The sequence below is a fragment of the Bison bison genome, unplaced genomic scaffold (assembly GCF_000754665.1).
Source record: "Bison bison bison isolate TAMUID 2011002044 unplaced genomic scaffold, Bison_UMD1.0 scf7180017864347, whole genome shotgun sequence".
NCBI classification, from domain to species: domain Eukaryota; kingdom Metazoa; phylum Chordata; class Mammalia; order Artiodactyla; family Bovidae; genus Bison; species Bison bison.
Window position 1 is genome coordinate 962,146 of NW_011494919.1, and position 18,909 is coordinate 981,054.

At 35.8% G+C, this 18,909-nt stretch overlaps 1 protein-coding gene across 1 annotated transcript in view; it reads right to left on the reverse strand.

The window, feature by feature from the left end:
- Window positions 1-16,855: 16,855 nt before the first annotated feature.
- The window catches only part of GPC5 (glypican 5), a 908,679-nt gene continuing 906,625 nt past the window's right edge, over window positions 16,856-18,909 (reverse strand). Inside the window, 1 exon segment of the mRNA XM_010854706.1 lies at window positions 16,856-16,977. Coding sequence (XP_010853008.1) covers window positions 16,856-16,977 — 122 coding nt within the window.

The following is an 18,909-nucleotide window of genomic DNA, read 5'->3' on the forward strand; positions in this document are numbered from 1 at the left end:
TTGCTGTTGAAGGGACTCTCGAGAGTCTTCTCCAACACCACAGTCCAAAAGCATCAATTATTCAGTGTTCAGCTTTCTTTACAGTCCAAAACTCACATCCATACATGACTACTGGAAAAACCATAGCTTTGACTAGACGGACCTTTACTGGCAAACCAATGTCTCTGCTTTTTAACATACTGTCTAGGTTGGTCATAGCTTTTCTTCCAAGGAGCAACTGTCTTAATTTCATGGCTACACCACAAGCAGTGATTTCGGAGCCCAAGAAAATAAAGTCTGTCACTGTTTCCATTATTTTCCCATCTATTTGCCATGAAGTGATGGGACTGGATGCCAAGATCTTAGTTTTCTGAATGTTGAGCTTTAAACCAACTCTTTCACTCTCCTCTTTCACTTTCATCAAGATGCTCTTTGGTTCTTCTTCGCTTTCTGCCATAAGTGTGATGTCTGCATATCTGAGGTTATTAATATTTCTCCCAGTAATCTTGATTCCAGCTTGTGCTTCATCCAGTCCAGGATTTCTCATGATGTACTCTGCATATAAGTTAAATAAGCAGAGTGACAATATACAGCCCTGACATACTGCTTTCCCAGTTTGGAACCAGTCTGTTGTTCCATGTCCAGTTCTAACTCTTGGTTCTTGACCTGCATATAGATTTCTCAAGAGGCAGGTCAGGTGGTCTGGTATTCCCATCTCTTTCAGAATTTCCCACAGTTTGTTGTTATTCACAAAGTCAAAGGCTTTGGTATAGTCAATAACACAAAGGTAGACATTTTTCTGGATGATATCAATGATCTAATGGATGTTGGCAATTTGATCTCTGGTTCCTCTGCTTTTTCTAATTCCAGCTTGGACATCTGGAATTCACAGATCATGTACTGTTGAAGGCTGGCTTGGAGAATTTTGACCATTACACTTTGCTAACATGTGAGATGACGGTTATTCTAGACTACAACTAATATAGTAGGAAAAATATGTCCATTTCTATAAAAATTTGGAAAACAGACATTAGAGAATTACATTGCTATTAAATATGCTAGAAAATATATATATATAGTTGATAGTGCATTTAAATATTCCAACAAATCATGTATTGATCTTAATCATATGATTGTTATTTTCAACTTTCAAATATAAATTCAGCTGCTAGCCATATAGCTTAATGATCAGTTGTCCTCTTTGGCATTTTTGGAAGTGATATGGCAGAAAAAATATGGAGAAAACAATTTTTTGATGATCCTAAGCTGGAAAGGATTTCTTGAGATACAGGATATTTATTACTATGTGTCAAGACCTTTGTGAAGTGAAGTGTATGTCGCTCAGTTGTGTTTGACTCTTTGCAACCCCATGGACTATATCTCACCAAGCTCTTCTCTCCATGGAATTCTCCATGGAATACTGGAGTGTTTTGCAATTCTCTTCTCCAGGAACTATCCCCACCCAGGGATCCAATCCAGATCACCTTCACTGCAGACAGATTCCTTACCATCTAGATTCCATAACACCCAATACAATACAGCTAGACTTTGAAGTATTATCTGACTTCTAAGATCAATTTCCTACTCTCCATCCCCTAAATGTTATACTTCATGAAAGAAAGGAAATAAAATATTATTTAAGAATGGAATAATCCTTGGAAAGCACAAAAATTCTTATTCTCAAACAAACGTAATGAGAAGAAAAATGATAAAGAAATGCTGTATTGAAGAGGATGAAGAAAAAACTTCTGCTTTATGACATTAAGTTGAGTTCCTCGGCTGAATGGCAGAAAGCAAGTTTGCGCTGTGAGTGCCAGGCGTATTGGTGCAACTTGGGGATGCATCCTTTGTGATACAAAGAGCCTGTATTTCTATATTAGTGTGAAAGTATTTTTTAACAATATCCAAGTGATAACTTATCTCACAAGGCCTACATTGTAAGTTTGTTTCCTTGTATTCTGTTTTACATTTCTAATTCTCTTATTTTCTGTATAATGGAGAGAGACCTTACACTCCTTCATATTAAGTTAAAGTGGCTACTGTGAAATACAAAATGGAAACTAAGGCATTGCATCTTCATGCTAGGATATAAGAAAGAGACTGGGACCCCACTGGTAGCTGGGGAAAGCATGACAATGGTAGGGCAGGAATTCCAGGACAAGCCAATAGCTTTATTCAGGGTTTGGTATACTCAGGATACACTAATGAAGCAATGAGAGAATGTTGAGAGTAATGATGAAAAAGTGATATGAGGATCTAATTATCTTTCATTTGGCCCATTTTTTTTCCTTAAGACTTTGGAAGAAGTATATTCACATTATTCCATTAACTTGAGGCTGTATACCACATAAAGCATGTTTGAATAAAATACCCATTATGATCATCTATAAGGTAAAGGACTCTATCATCTTCCCACTAAGATGTTTTTGTCTGTCTATGACTTGCTACTGCCTAAGCTCTATCTGATTGTTATCTGCCAGTCATTCCGCTCTGAAAAACAGATGGGGTAGAACACATGGCATTAATGCTAATATGAAGCGCCTTTCCAACTTGTTGGCCTCCTGGCCCAAACTCCTTCCCTCTAAAAGACAGATGGAGAATGACATCTCTATTTTCTTTATTACATCAGGTCTTAACCCAAAATTAATATCAATTGAATAAAAATCAATTTTAAAACTTCCCCCAAATGTCACATTATTCAAATAGATCATGCTGTCACAAAATGGACTATCTATTAAAGCAATAAAAGTAAAACACAAATGCCCCGTGTTGACATTTCACTGCAGAGCATCTCCACTAATAAGATTCTGGCTTCAGTTCTAGTTGTTATGCACTTGTGAAACACTAGAAACCAAATATAAATCAAATGTTATAAAGCAGCTCCAAGCTCCATGACAGCACAAGAAGCTACAGAAAAAAACGCCAGGGAAGTTCTGCTTCTCCTCCCCTCAAACATAAGCAAGCATTTCTTTGCTTACTACTTGTTATGCTTATCGTGTTAAAGCTATAAGTTTAGGAAAGGAAATACGTGACTATAAATACTAGGCACATTGTAAAGCCTCAATAGGTATTTTTATTAGATATATTGTATCTTACATTTTATGTAATATTTGATCATATGCTGTTTTCCTTTTCAAGTGTGTTCACAATTGCATTTGATTGACTAGAGGGATTTTCCATTTAATTGCTGTTTTCCTCTTCCAAATTCCCCAACTGAATCACTGACTTGACTGTATCCTATAAAAAGGGTGACACAAGTACTGCTTTGACTGCCATACTCTTTTCATCTTCTTTCACCAATGACTAAGTTTTCTAATTACATTTTCTATTTTGATTAAAAGGAGACATATAGAAAGCAACCATAGAAAGAAAACTTCCAGTTGAAGTAATAAGGAACCCATTTCCCAATTTGGGAAGAAATAAAACTTTTTTAAATTTAAGAAATCAAGTAGAAATACAGAAAATATTATAAAATATTATAATCATTTCTCAAAATTCCATAAATTCTCTTATGGTTTATTCATTCACTTATTAGCAATCATTGATTTATATCATCCATTCATTTAAAATTACTTTTCATAGTTTTTCACATTTCCTAATCATTTGGAATTGGTAGTTTTATACTTTCACTAAGTTGTATAAAGTTCCCTTTTGCTCTTTTACAAAAATTTACTAAAACAGTAAGTTAAATAGCTTCAGAAAGAAGCCAACATTTGAGCAATTTATACACTCAAAAATGCAGGATTAGAAAAGCTTGAAGTTTTTCCTCTGGAAACCATTTAGTCTTATAAAACTGTGGGTGTGCTAAGTTCCAAAGCATCTTTCTGCACAATGATTTGATACATATTAGAAATGCATATTCACTAATGCAAAGGCACAGGACATAGTCTTAAGTTCAAATAATTTTCTTTTACTTGCTAAATCAAATTAATACCCAAGTTTTGTTTTTCAAAAATGCTTGGGGCTAGAGCACTGGGATGACCCAGAGGGATGGTATGGGGAGGGAGGAGGGAAGTGGGTTCAGGATGGGGAACACATGTATACCTGTGGCGGATTCATTTTGATATTTGGCAAAACTAATACAATTATGTAAAGTTTAAAAATAAAATAAAATTTAAAAAAAAAAGAGCATATGATTTCTGAGGAGGACTGGGGAATTTTACCTCTTTATCTGATAAGTCATTTCTATTACTTCTAGGGCATAAAGTTCTAAAAAGGGGTAAAAGATAAATATCAACTTCTTTTCATTGTCCAAACCTTCACTAAAATTTAACAAGCCTTTTTCAATATTTATATAGAGTACTATGTTATCAAATGTTTAACGTCATGAATTAAAGTCTTTTTAATGTGAAAGTAGTGAAGTTTTTCCATTGACCAGTACATCATTCTGCTAATATAATTAGTGGTAATTAAACATTATCTCTTAATAAATTCTTTAAAGCTAGCAGGAATCAGTTTTGCATCATTCTCATTTAGATGAATAATGTATAATCTGCAGAGATTTATTTTTGTCCCATTTAGGTGAAAATATATTTTTCATATGCTTAGAGATGATGACCCATTTACCTTACCAATGATTAACCAATGTCAATATTTCCCACACAATACTAAATTCCTTACTAAAATGTAGGAATTTTTTTTTTTTTTTTTTTTGCAGAGTTGACCTCTAAAGCATTTAGTAAACTTTCAATTTCCTATGAAGTATGTGAGACACTGACTGAAAAGTGATTTAGAACCATGCACTCTTTCCATTCTAATTTATATAATATTATATTAACAAAATTAGAAAATAGAACACTAAACAAGTAAAACAATTTCATTTACAAAAAGATAACCAGAAGTCATTAGTCACTTGCCTATTTTATAATGAATCATAGAATTATCATTTTCATAAATCATTTACCTTTAAATTTTAAATATGAAGGTGTTTATCACATTGCTATAATATTTTGATAATTTGTTACACAAATGATATTACATAAGAATTGAGATAAGTTTTGGAAAATTGACAGAATATTTAGTAATTTTTATTTCAACTACTTTGACAACTGAAATTTAAGGTCCTAAGGATTAAATGTATAGATTTTAACTCAAATAAACATAGATGTTCTTTGCTTAAAGATATTTAATCTCAAGAAAGTTGGTTTTGAAGTTTCATGTTAATTAAATCAAGTAATAAGATGGGAATGAAGATGGATATAATAGATTTTCTACCAAGAAAACATAAGAATGGTATAAACAGATGGGAAAAAAAAAATGGAACTAAATCTTGGTTTCTTAAGCCACATCACACAGTTTCCAAGGAAGGGCTTAGAAGTAATTTAGAAACTCATCCACGTTGAATATTTGGAGATTTGCAAGAGTCTCTGAAGAGAGTTTCTGTGAGAGATGTTATGCTTTTGTTGCTGTTATTCAACTGTGTCCAACTGTGTGACCCCATCAACTGCAGCACACCGTGTTTCCCTGTCCTTCACTATCTCTGGAGTTTGCTCAAACTCATATGCATTGAGTCAGTGATGTTATATGTTATGCTATGTTTCTAGCGCCCTCCTAACCACCAAGATGCAGGACTAGCCAAAAGCTAGCTATTACTTCCGTTAATAATTTCAGCTAGACTTAACTGGGTATTCCAAAAAAATTTTGTCATGAATTCTAGCCTTAGTGGGTAGAGAAAATTGATTTCTGTTTGGAAATCTAGAAGGAGAGGAACAAGGTAGTTAGGTGCTCCAGCTGCATCACAGAAGGCAACTGCTGTTGCAGTGGATTTAACTTGTTTGCCAGAGTCATAAATGGCATGAGAGTCTACCATCTGAAAGATGTGGACCCCACAAGTGAAAGCGAGCATAAGAATTCCATCAGAACCTTCCCAAATGGATCACTGAGGGGGGCAATGTGACCTGAGCAAGGGTCCATTTCTGAAGCAGAGCTGTAGAAGCAGTGAATCACCAGCCACTGAGGAACTGCTTTGCCCAAACTAAGGCAGGAAACCAACACTGGAAAATCTATTGATGCCACCAATTCCATTTTAGAGGAAAAACTCAAGCGCTAAGAACCTGCAAGGTCCAGTCATTTTAGGAGAATCCAGGTACGAACATTCAGTCACTGGTATCTCTGTCTCTTCCTTGCTTTGATTTTCAGGTATCAGTGGTTAGTAAAATTAGAAACTCAAGTCAAAGAATTAAGAAGAGAAGGAAGAGATTAAAAGAAAAAGAAAAAAACAAGGCAGACTATTCTAAGTACCGGACTGAGTCTATTTTCCACTTAACTTCACTGAAGGAGTTTTATTATCCTACAATAAGTAGAAAATAATACTGTCTTCCTCCACAAAATACATTTCAAATGAACATTGGAGGCAAAAATTAAGCCTCTTACACTCCTTTCATCTTATTTGTTCAAAATATTACATGAAACTTCAGCTTGCCTTTAGAGGCAACCCAGAAACGAAAATAGAAAAGAAAGGAGAAGGGAGAAAAACTGATTGTGATTAAATGCTTACTCTAAGGCAAACAACTTATAAACCTGAAGTAAATGAGAGGACCTGAACTGACAATTATAAATGGTCCCTACCAACATCAGAATGGGAGCTTGAAAGCAAATTGAATTCAAATTTAGATAGAAATGTCACATGTCCTATATACCCAAATTGTTTTCTGTAAACATCTTTGCTGAGCACATACTGTTAAAATTATCTTAAACAGGATTGCAAATTTATACCCCTTTGATTGGTATGTGAAAATGCAAACCATACTCTCTCACAAAACTCTTAAACTTTCACCAATTTCACTGGCAAAACACCCCAGAATCTCAGTCACAAGGGTATCACAGAGTTGATTTTGTGTGAAGTCTGTTTATGAAGATTTAGAGGTTACCAAAAATCCTTAACAAGGTTTAAGATTGAGTCTGGTATTAATTACATTTACTTTCAAGAAATTAATTCTACTTACTTTTCAATCCAATATATTTAGAACTGTTTTATGAAAATAAGTCCTAAATATGTCTTACATTTTCCCCAGCTATAAATGAAAAAGGCTTCAGATTCTCCTTCATTGACATCAATGCACTGATCAGAAAACAATTATACACACTTTAATAGGGGCAATTGTTGGAATGGATCGATGTTAAGTCAAGTCTCAAAGGCTACTCCCAAATAATAATAATTATAGTAATTATATTGTAGTTGTGATATATCCTTGTTGACTGAGGGGCTAGATCTTGGATGAAGTTTTAGGATACAATTCTGCACAGGTTAGAAAGAAAATGGGAGATCTGACTTAAAACACAAGAATTAGCATTGCTTTTGAGACCGTTACAGGACAAAGTCCTGTACCTTAGGTTGCCCTGGAAATCTCCCTATAAATGAAACTTTATCTTATGATGAAAAAATTATTTTATGTTATGACGAAAAAGTTATGATGAAATGAAGCCTAGGCCTTTAGGTACCAGAAAGTAACTTATTTCCTATTATTTTTCCTTTCAGTTCAGTTCAGTCGCTCAGTCGTGTCTGAATGTTTGCAACCCCATGAATCCGCAGCACGCCAGGCCTCCCTGTCCATCACCAACTCCCGGAGTTCACTCAAACTCATGTCCATCGAGTCGATGATGCCATCCAGCCATCTCATCCTCTGTCGTCCCTTTCTCCTCCTGCCCCCAATCCCTCCCAGCATCAAAGTCTTTTCCAATGAGTCAACTCTTCGCATGAGGTGGCCAAAGTATTGGAGTTTCAGCCTGAGCATCAGTCCTTCCAATGAACACCCAGGACTGATCTCCTTTAGAATGGACTGGTTGGATCCCCTTGCAGTCCAAGGGACTCTCAAGAGTCTTCTCCAACACCACAGTTCAAAAGCATCAATTCTTCGGCGCTCAGCTTTCCTCACAGTCCAAATCTCACATCCATATGTGACCACTGGAAAAACCATAGCCTTGACTAGATGGATTTTTCCTTTATGAGCTATAATTTCTTCTATATTTTTCAACAAAGATATGATAAGCAACTCATGACTTCAGTTCAGTTCAGTCATTCAGTTGTGTCCAACTCTTTGTGACCCCATGGACTGCAGCACACAAAGCTTCCCTGTCCATCACTAACTCCCGGAGCTTACTCAAACTCATGTCCATCAAGTCAGTGATACCATCCACCATCTCATCCTCTGTCGTCCCTTTCTCCTCCTGCCTTCAATCTTTCCCAGCATCAGGGTCTTCTCCAATGAGTAGACTACACATCAGGGCCAATGTATTGGAGTTTCAGCTTCAGTCCTTCCAATGGATATTCAGGACTGATTTCTTTCAGGATTGACTGGTTGGATCTCCTTGCAGTCCAAGAGACTCTCAAGAGTCTTCTCCAACACCACAGTTCAAATGCATCAAGTCTTTGACACTCAGCTTTCTTTATAGTCCAAATGAAAACATCCATGCATGAGTACTGGAAAAACCATAGCTTTGACTAGACGGACTTTTGTTGGCAAACTAATGTCTCTGCTTTTTAATATGCTGTCTAGGTTGGTTATAGCTTTTCTTCCAAGGAGCAAGCATCTTTTAATTTCATGGCTGCAGTCACCATCTGCAGTGATTTTGGAGCCCAAGAAAATAAAGTCTGTCATTGTTTCCATTGTTTCCCCATCTATTTGCCATGAAGTGATGGGACCAGATGCCATGATCTTAGTTTCCTGAATGTTGAGTTTTAAGCCAATTTTTTCACTATCCTCTTTCACTTTCATCAAGAGGCTCTTTAGTTTTTCACTTTCTACCATAAGGATGGTGTCATCTGCATTTCTGAGGTTACTGATATTTCTCCCAGCAATCTTGATTCCAGCTTGAATCAACTTAGTAAGGCAATTTTATAATAAATTGGTGATACAAAGCAAATTCCAAAATTTATTACTTTTCATATTATTACACATTTTAAATAAAACCTTTTATTTCTTCTGGGTAATTACTTAAATATCAAAAGGCAGGTTCATTTAGCTCATACAACTCAAGTTATTACCAGGTACTCCCTTGAAAAGTAGATTTTTTTCTACTTCAGGTAATTCTTTTTGACTTTGTTTTGAATCTTTTCAAAGACTTATCTAAAGTTAAATATCTTGTCTCAGCTGAACAAATTTACTGCTGTGTGTTTATACTTTATTCCAAAGATATTCAGCAACTATTTATTCATATGATTTTTAAATGAAAAATCAGTAAAACAGAATAAAAGATCAAATAAGGCATATTTGATTCCATGTTTTATAAATGATGAAGGAAAGTAATACAGAGATAATGTTTAACAGAAGGTAATAGAATAATTTTGTCCCAGGAATTATCAATTAGAGGATTGATTATAATTGGCAGGAATTCATAGTGAGCAAGGTAAATATTTTCATAGTAAATCTCTTGTCAATAGACAAATAGATTAAAATTAGGTACATGCAACACTTTGAAAGCACAGAGTTAAACCACTTGAAAATTATGGGTAAAAGCGATGAGAAAATCTTATTAAATAAATGGTGGAACTAAAATTCACCCATAGCTGTAGCAAGTGTCAGAGACTCTCAAATACTGAGGCCTCTAGATAACCACTGCCAATATTCCAGATTTAAAAGTTCTGGAATGATAGGGGCATTTGTCTATGTAACTTAACCTAGCTGATTTTTCATTTTCTTCTTCCTTGTTACATAAGAGTATGTGTGATAGAAACTTTGAGTATTCAAGGTAATAATGTTCTATTTGCAATGAATGAGACATACATGTATGGACATATGACAATATACCATCTTTGAGCGACTACCATGTGCCATGGTAGCTATATATCTGTTTATCTACATTTCAAGCCAACAATTTCTACAAATAAATTAAGCCTGTTCCATGAATATATAAAAATTATAAGTAAAGAAATGATGGCCCGTTAAAAAAGTAAAATACACATTCATTTCATCAATGCTGTTTGACCTGCTTCAAATAATCAGAATACAGAATCCTATTGATTCTAATGCTAGATGATTTTGAAGGGATCCCATAAAGGTATGTATATAAGCTTCCCCAGAACTTCAGATGGTAAAGAAACTGCCTGCAGTATAGGAGACCCAAGTTCCGCTGCTGGGCTAGGAAGATCCCCTGGAGAAGGGAATAGCTACTCACTCCAGTATTCTTGCCTGGAGAATCCCATGGACAGAGGATCCTGGCAGGCCCCAGTCCATGGAATAGCAAAGAGTCGGTCACAACCCAGCGGCTAACACATACACTTCATAAGGGTATGCAAAGAAAATTATATAGAATCATCCGCTCTTAAAACACTGCGTACTCTTTTTTTTTTTTATGTTAGTAAGGCTGTGAGAAATCCTTAGAATATAACTAGAGACAACATAAAGAGATACTAAATGGAGAAGAAAAATGACAATATTGATAGAAGCCAAATATTTTGCGAGTTCCAAAGGCCGTGAAGCCAAGGGACCCAGCTGTGTTACTGTTGAAATAGATCTCTATGCTAATATTCCAAAATCTATTAAGGGAGCTAATGAAGAAATCCAGACTAGTAGCAATTGAAAAAAGGAAACACCTGCCCAAGAAACAGTTTTTCATTCCTTAAGATGGGGCCTGGATATGATATTTTAAGTTCACATATCTTTATTAAAATTTTTAAGTTTATATTTTGAATATTGAAGGACATGTGACATTAAAATAACATTTTTAAGATTATATGTCTAGATGCATAAATCTGTAGAAGCCAACATTATTCCCATCTAGAACCTGAAGGCCTTCACATGTTTTTAGGTGTTCTTCTGTGCAAGTTCACCAATTCTTAACTGTGGCTTCTAAATTAAAAATCACAACTCTTTTGTTTGAAGTTCAGACAGAGTATGCTTAGCTCTTTTATTCCCCATTCTAATTAAGTATAGAGGTTTTTTTTGTGTGTGTGTTTTTGTTTTTTTTTTTTTTTGCCTGCTTTCACAGCTGTTTTACCAATATGTTCTTTTCCTTAGGAGGTACTCTGGAGTATAAAGTTATAAAAATCAATTCATTCCCATTTGTCCACACAAGTTGTTCCTGTTTCTGGACATATGAATAAGAGTAAGGAACCAGTTTCAAACGACTTTACACGAATATATACAAACTTCATTAAATGCAGAATACCTGTCATTACCCAAAAGGTTCTTCAAAGAAGTTTCCTATTTATTTGAGCATGCCTGGGGTATTGACTAGAGAATATCTGATTATTCAACTGTACTACCAGTACTTACTAATTCAAAAATTCTGTCTAAGGTGTCAAACTTCTATCCATCTATTCAGTCTCCTGCCTGCAGTGCAGGAGACCTGGGTTTGATCCCTGGGTTGGGAAGATCCCCTGGAGAAGGAAATAGCAACCCACTCTAGTATCCTTGCCTGGAAAATCCCATGAACAGAGGAGCCTGGAGGGCTGCAGTCCATGAGTTCGCAAACAGTCAGGCACAACTGAGCAACTAACACTAACACTTATTCAGTCTCCTGGTTGGCATCTATGTCGAGTATCTTCCTTTGTGCAGCTTTATCCTCCATCCTGCTCTCTCTCCTAGGAGGCTGACATGTATGGATTACTTTCATTGGTTCTCATGCTTCTTTGGCTTGCAATCAGAGTTGCACTGGGGAATCCCAGTTGGATACCAAAGGAAGAAAGAAGCGTAGCATCTAGTTTTTCCCCTTTGTTCTTTCCCTGTGAGGTTTCATTGGTCTGCTGTGGTCCTTGACTACTCAAGACCATTTAGCAATACAAGACTCTTCCTCTCTTCCACTCCTCATCCATTCAGCCTCGGGTACAATAAGTTGGGCTGCTACTTGCTCTGAGTTCTTTTGATTTATTATTTTTAGAAGTTCCCTTACATCCTGTTAACATCCTTATAATTAACCATTTGTTAACAAATCCTACTTGCACTATCCTATTGCCTCTTGGGACCAAAATGTTACAATATCTTCATTTTGACCTTTCTAAAATTAAGCTTATTAATTCCCTCCAATCTTTTGAATTTTTGTAAAATTCTGTTAATATGGCCATTTTTCTAGCCATGTTATGAAATTCAATAAAACCATAACAAGGTTATTCATTTGTTTAGAGCAGTGTAATGACAAGTCTAGTTCATGTATATCCTTTCACTTAATCTCATCACTTCTGCATTACTTGTACTGCACAGGAAGAAATCTGCTTTGTAGCATGCTGCATTGGTCATTCAGAATGGTATCTTAACCCCAGCACATTTGGCCTTCACTAAATACAGAGGACTTCTCTTACCTGAATGACTAGAAGTCAGTTTACTTTCACTCTATCTTTAATGTCTCTTATTTCTATTTTTATGTCCCATTATTTCCAGCCATACAGCCATAAATAGATTTCCCACCATCCTAACTCACTCCAGTGTATCAGCAATAAAATAAACTTTCTTAGAGCTCTCATGTTTTGTCCAACTTCCAAACCCTACAGTGACTTTTCACTGCCACTAATAATTTCCACAGTCTCCAACAGTCTACACTTTAAGCAGCCCCTCAAGACTTATCTCTCGTTATTCTCATTATTCCCTTCATCTCAGTTTAAGTAGATGAATATGATTGTACCTGATTTTCTCTGTTCATTTGCTTTACTCACATTTTTTTTCCTGTACTGGGAAAATCTTCCTTTCTTAGAAGTTGATAAGATACTCCCCATCTTCAAAGGCTCAAAGTATCACTGTAGATTACTTCTGCTAAAAGGAAATCACTTTGCTCTTTGAATTTCCACAGCATTTTCACACCCTCCTCTTTATCACATCATGCTTCTATTTTACCTTCTATGTGTATATTTTGTATGCCTATCATGTATTTCAGATTCCTTTGCAAAAGGAAATCAGTTCTATCCACACTTGCAGCTCTTAGGAGGTCACTGAAACCTGACTGACTCAAAGAATTAGGTTCAAAGAAGACATTTGTAATTTTTTTTCTTTTTTAGAAATATCAACTCAGTAAGTGTATTACCAGCAATGTTTCTTTAGTTTCTGATCATTGCTATTAACTACATTTCCAAATCCACTTTCTATCTTGTAATAACAGCTTAGGTGCCTTGTGTAACTTTATAATAACCACTAGCAGAGGAAATATAATCCAGAAGGAAACTTTTTGTAGAATATTTAAGAAATAATGGAAATATAAATACATATATATATATGCCTATACATCTAAATACTTGCCTATATATGTAATTTTTCATTACATTCTAACACCTAGAATGCGTCTATCATTTTGCAGCATCAAAAGTAAAAAAGCAGAAAGAATATATCTTACAGTTTTATATTAATGATGTGAGATCCATTTTTAATATGTTGGTAGATATATAATAAAAATATCATTGCAACATATAGGGACCTTCTTTCTCACATGTATTTGCATTTTTATAATGTAATTACCTTCAATTAACTAGAGATATCTACTGTACAATGTATTCAAATATCAATCTCTTGCTTCACAAATAAAATTATCTTCAGAAGCACAGGTCTTATTCCTCTTCTATTTAAAAAAAAAAAAAGGCAAACAAACTACAAGCCATATATTCAGAGTCTAGCCATAGCATTAATACTTTACCAGACTTGAGTGCTACATCAATGCTTGTTTAATGTTTCAAGTTACTAAAATTCCTGTTCTCAGCTATATTATCTCTTCAGATAAGACATAACATTCAAGGAGATAACCACACTGCAGAGGTTAATTTACCTTTTGACTGCATAAACTCAGCTTGAGATAATTACAGTAGGATGTTTGACGTTCTTTGTTTCTAACTACATTTAGCCTTTCTCTGCATTGTTGGATAACACTGTGCTATAGATGGTAACCAGCTTCCTTTAGATCACACATGATTTAAAGATGGGCCAGAATAAATACACCTAATTGAGGCTATTACTGGTCACTGAAGAAGCCACAGTTAAGCTACGTTGTGCTGTAATCTTACAGAGGGGCTCCATCCAAGTCTGTCTTTACTCTGCCTCTCCCACTACCACACCATTTCAAAGGAAATAGATATTGTCTTTCAGGGTCTTTTATGTGCCAGGAACTGTGCTAGAATATTGCATATGTAACTTATTTCTATTCTCTAAACAAAAATGCATTTTAAAAATGAGGTTCAGAGAAGCTACCTTGTTCGCATGGTCACGGTGGGAAAAAGGCAGTGAGATGAGATCCAAAGTCTATTGTCTTTTCCAGGCTCCATGCCACGCCCTAAGAATGGTCCCAGAAAACAGTAAAAGTAGATGCCATAAAGCATGATATCTGCTCAGAAATATATCGTGGTGGGCTGGTAAAGAGACCAAAAAAGCTGTTTTTATTTGTAGCATTTGACTATCATCATGGTGTAATTATTCCCACCCTAATTTCAAGCTACCAACCTGAGGTCACTGAATGCAAACTTGGGAAGAAGTGTGCATAGTTGGCTCCTATCAACTGGTAAGAGCCAGCTCCTGCACACCATTAGTTACTCCAAAGAAGAAGAAATAATACTATCAAGGAAATCAAACTGTAAGTGGTGAGTATTGAAAGGTAGGTGTGAAGCAAATATGGCAACTTCTGCCCAGACCTCAGGCCATCAACAGTGAGTCACAGACTTTTTTTTTTTTTGATAAAGCAATTACTTCATTAACTGAACCACTTCCACAGTTGAATGATCAATTCTTATTGCAAAACCATTTTCACCAGAAAGTGGTACCAAGAAGTCTTAGATTAAATCAAGGAGGCAGATACTTCACAAAAAAAACAGGTTACCTTCTTAATGGAAGATACAATCTGTTCTTAAGCATGTAAAAATATAGTTTTAGGAAATATTATGGGTCTGTCTTACAACTCTGGACTCCAGTATATAACATTCATAAGTGTGCATATTCATGGGCTAATTTATTCATTCAATAATTGATCAACTCCCATGCATCCACAGACCCTGGAGATACCTCTAACCCCAGCAGATTAAATTTCCTACCACAGCAAGCTTATATTCCACTAAGACAAGACAAGTCAAATTAAACATATAATAAGAAAATAAACTTTATATTTTAGTAGGGCTTTAAAAGTTAATTTTCCAAAGCCCAAGCTATTATTTGAAAAGAGAAGAAATATACCTTACGTATCTAGTACCCAAACATACTTAAGTTATATTCTGAAAACCTAGAAGAAAAGTCACTTAATTCAAAAGTATTTCTTGAGTTCCTATCATGTACAAGCAGTATCTAGGAAATAGGCAAATTGTTTTTTCTAAGTCAGTTCTTTTCCCTCATCTTAAGAGATTTATAATGTAATGGAAGAGGGAAACAGATACTAACAAGTAAAGATATGAAGATACTAGATCATTTCAGTTACTGATGTATACTAATAAAAGAATGAATAGTGTAGAGTGACTACATGACAACTTCGACTGAACTGCTCAACAGAAGAGTTTCTGAAGATGTGGACTAGAAAAGATAGCTGAAATCACTGTCTCTCAGTGCATCCAATAATCCCAATAACTCTTCCTGCCTCTACTCCAATTTTCAGGGGCTTGAGCCTCATTCCTTTTAGAACTCAGGTTAGGAAGAAAGCAATCCAGGCTGAGGAAACAGAAAATGCAAATATCCTGAAGTAAGAAAGAGTTTAGAGTATTCTACATACAGAAAGGTTCATATAGCCCAAGAATAGAGACAAAATCCATTACAAACAACTTCAGGGACTCTGCTATATCATTTAGAGTCTAATTCCAAAATGGAATCACTGGGACGTTAGGAGGAAAGGAATACAATCTGCTTCACATTTTGGTTTTTTGTTTCTTTGTTTAACAGCTTCACCCCTTATGACAGATGATGGCAATGGGGACTAGGGTCTGCAGAGACATGCTGATAATTGGGAAAATGTTAGAATGCTGTAGAGATAAAGACACAAGCTGGTTCAATCCCTGAGTCCTGTGTCTCAGAAGACTTATGCTCTGTATCAGTGGCTCACCTCTGCTTGAGGTGCTATCTCCCATTGGCCAACATTGTTTTCTTCATAGTAGTGTCTGAGATGTATATACTTCTCCTTGCCTGATGTCCACATGCACTAGAATGTAAATTCTATGGGTGCAGGGACACTGTCTGATTTATTCAGTTACGTTTACAGGACACAGGATGCTGTCTGAGACAGCAGGTGCTCATTAAGTGATAAAAGTGAATGAATGAATAACTTCTACCCAATGGTTCTCATTCTACACCATGGGCCATACAGGACAATTCAAGCAGTCTATGAGAAAGCTCTTAAAGTAAATGCAGCTGTTCCATACCTTTTGATTTTTTTTTTTAATGCTACTTCTACTTCCTTATTTCTCTCAAATATTTTAGTTCCTTAAATATCTTAGTCGATTTTAAAACTTGGATTAAAATAAGTAAACTTCTAATCACATATACAAAGGTATAGAAATTAGATATGATTAAATTAATAACAGCTGCTTCTGACTTTGCTTATGTTCTTTTTCCCTACTGCTTTTCTTTGCTAAGTTTAACCTGCTGATTTCAGTATTTCTTGTATCATTCTGAAGATTCAACAGACTTATATTTTACTTATGATCTGTCATGATAAGCAATCTCTATGCCTGCAAACTAGGTCAAACTAAGCTCTCCTGTGGAAAAGAAGATAATTATCTTAACAACAGGACTCAATGGTACCAACTCCTACTTGCTATCCATGAACTTTTATTATTTGGCAATACAAAGTTGATTTTATCTGATGTTATACTGACCAGCTCTTTACACAGCTAAGTTTGGCCATGTGACTGTTTGGGCCAATTAGACGTAAGTAGAAGCATCAGAGGTCAAAGGCCACTTAAAACTGTGTCAGAAGGAATGACCTTTTATTCACTTTCCCACTACTTGGAATGTGGATATGTCCTATATAAGGACTCTTCTACAGAAGTGATTTATGTCACCTCTGTACTGAGCTCCTCCTCACTCAGGACGCCCACACTCTTCTCTGGGTGTGTATCTCCACCCTGCTTCTGAGTTGGATATCCTGCAGGAGTTCTGGCAATAATCTTGGAACCTGCACATTTAGTCATATATTAAGAACAGTATAACATAAAAATTCAACTGTGGTCCCTCATAATAAGAGACACCATAATAGTTCCCAACTGTTTAATTTCCACTTGTTTTATATGAGAGAAGTTTTATTCTTTACCCTTCTGTTATTTGGTGTTTTCTTTTGGATGCAGATGAAACTAATCCTAGTTGAAAAATTCAGTACATTTCTAAATTTCTATTTTATATGGTCTTTCCTTGTGATTTATAAGAATGACCATTTCACTTGGGGGGAAAAAAAAAGACGCCACTATAGAGAATTGAAAAATCATTTTGATTACTTTTTAAGTTGATGGCAAAAGACAAAAATCAAAGATATTCAACTCTAGCTTTGTTCTGTTCCTTTTTTAATTATATTCTTTGATGAATTATATATGAATATATAAATAAGAACTACTGATATTTGCTTGTTGGAGAAATAAATATGATTATTGGTTTGATTTTATAAATGAAGAAGTTAAAGTTCCAAAGAATGCTTATGTTTTTCCTGGATTTCATAATTGCCATTTACATGTTCATGGTCACTGACATAATTAATATAACATTTAAACAATTTTAACTACATTGGTCATCAATGAAATATATTCCAAGTTAAAAAAAATTGTATTAAATATTCATGAACTTGATCTGCACATTATAAGCATCTTAATCCTATTTGAATTTATAGGTTTTCTAGTGAATTCATCACATCAGTAGTCTAAGTATCCTAATATTTACAATATATCAATATGAATATTATATTTTCTACTTTAAAAATGCCTTATACACCAGAATCTAAGAAGACAAGCACAGCATCAGATACTTATTGGATTCTTAGATATGACATCATTGTGTATATAAAGTTACTCACTGTTCTTCAGGAGAGATGGATATAAACCCGTATAACCCACCATGAGTGTTATGATAGGTATCTGGAGACTAGCTATACTGGCAATGGTAGAGTGAATCTGTGTTGGCATTAGGAAGAGAGGAAAACTTTAGCTGCATTTTGAAGGGTAAGAACTATGCAGGTAGAAAAGCAAAAGGGAAACTGAGTCAGAAAGAATGCCCTGAACACAAGCATGGAAGCAAATACAAGCCACCTCTGTCACACTGAGGTAGGAGACAGTGGGCCTCAAGGCCAGACACCTGGTATTTGTCAAGTGGAGTAAAATTCAAGCTTTGTTCTCACCCAGACACTCCAAGGACAAATCTAGGGGTAAAAGCTGAACTTTGCTAAAACAGAGAGATAAGGTGCCCACTCTTGAGGTCAAGGAAGGCTTTACTGTCTGCACATGCACAGGAAGGCTTCTTGAGGGTCAAGAAGGGAGAGGGCCCCATCCCATAATAAGTGTGGCCATGCATGCATAGGCCACTGTGGTGGGATTCATCGTAGCAAAAAGCTGCAAATGCCTCTTGGGGAGGATCCATGGACTAGCCAGGTGTGAAGAAAGAAGCACGGTGATTGGCCAAGGGTAAAGGAACACCTGGAAAGACTGTCCTATATAAACGATTTATGTCACCTCTATACTGCGCTCCTCCTCACTCAGGATGCTTACACTCTTCTCTGGGTGTGTATCTCTGCCCTGTTTCTGAGTTGATAAACTGTTTCCTGTGTGTGCTCCCATACCTTGTGCTGTGCCTCTAATAATAAACCGTGTGCCTGTTTTTACAGTTTTTGCCTCCTTGAAACATTCTTGCTTTCAAAGAGCAGCAAGGGCCAGGGCCACTTTGCTTTTAGCCTCTCGTCCCTGCTGGTCTAGGACTCTTGGCTTTCATCCAGGTTACATCCCTGGGCAGGGAACTAAGATCTCTATTCAGGACTGCTCACTGTTCTCCCTCCAAGATCAACATTATTTTCCCAATCACAAACGCTGGCCTACCACACTGATAGCACCATCCCCAGAAATTTCCTGAC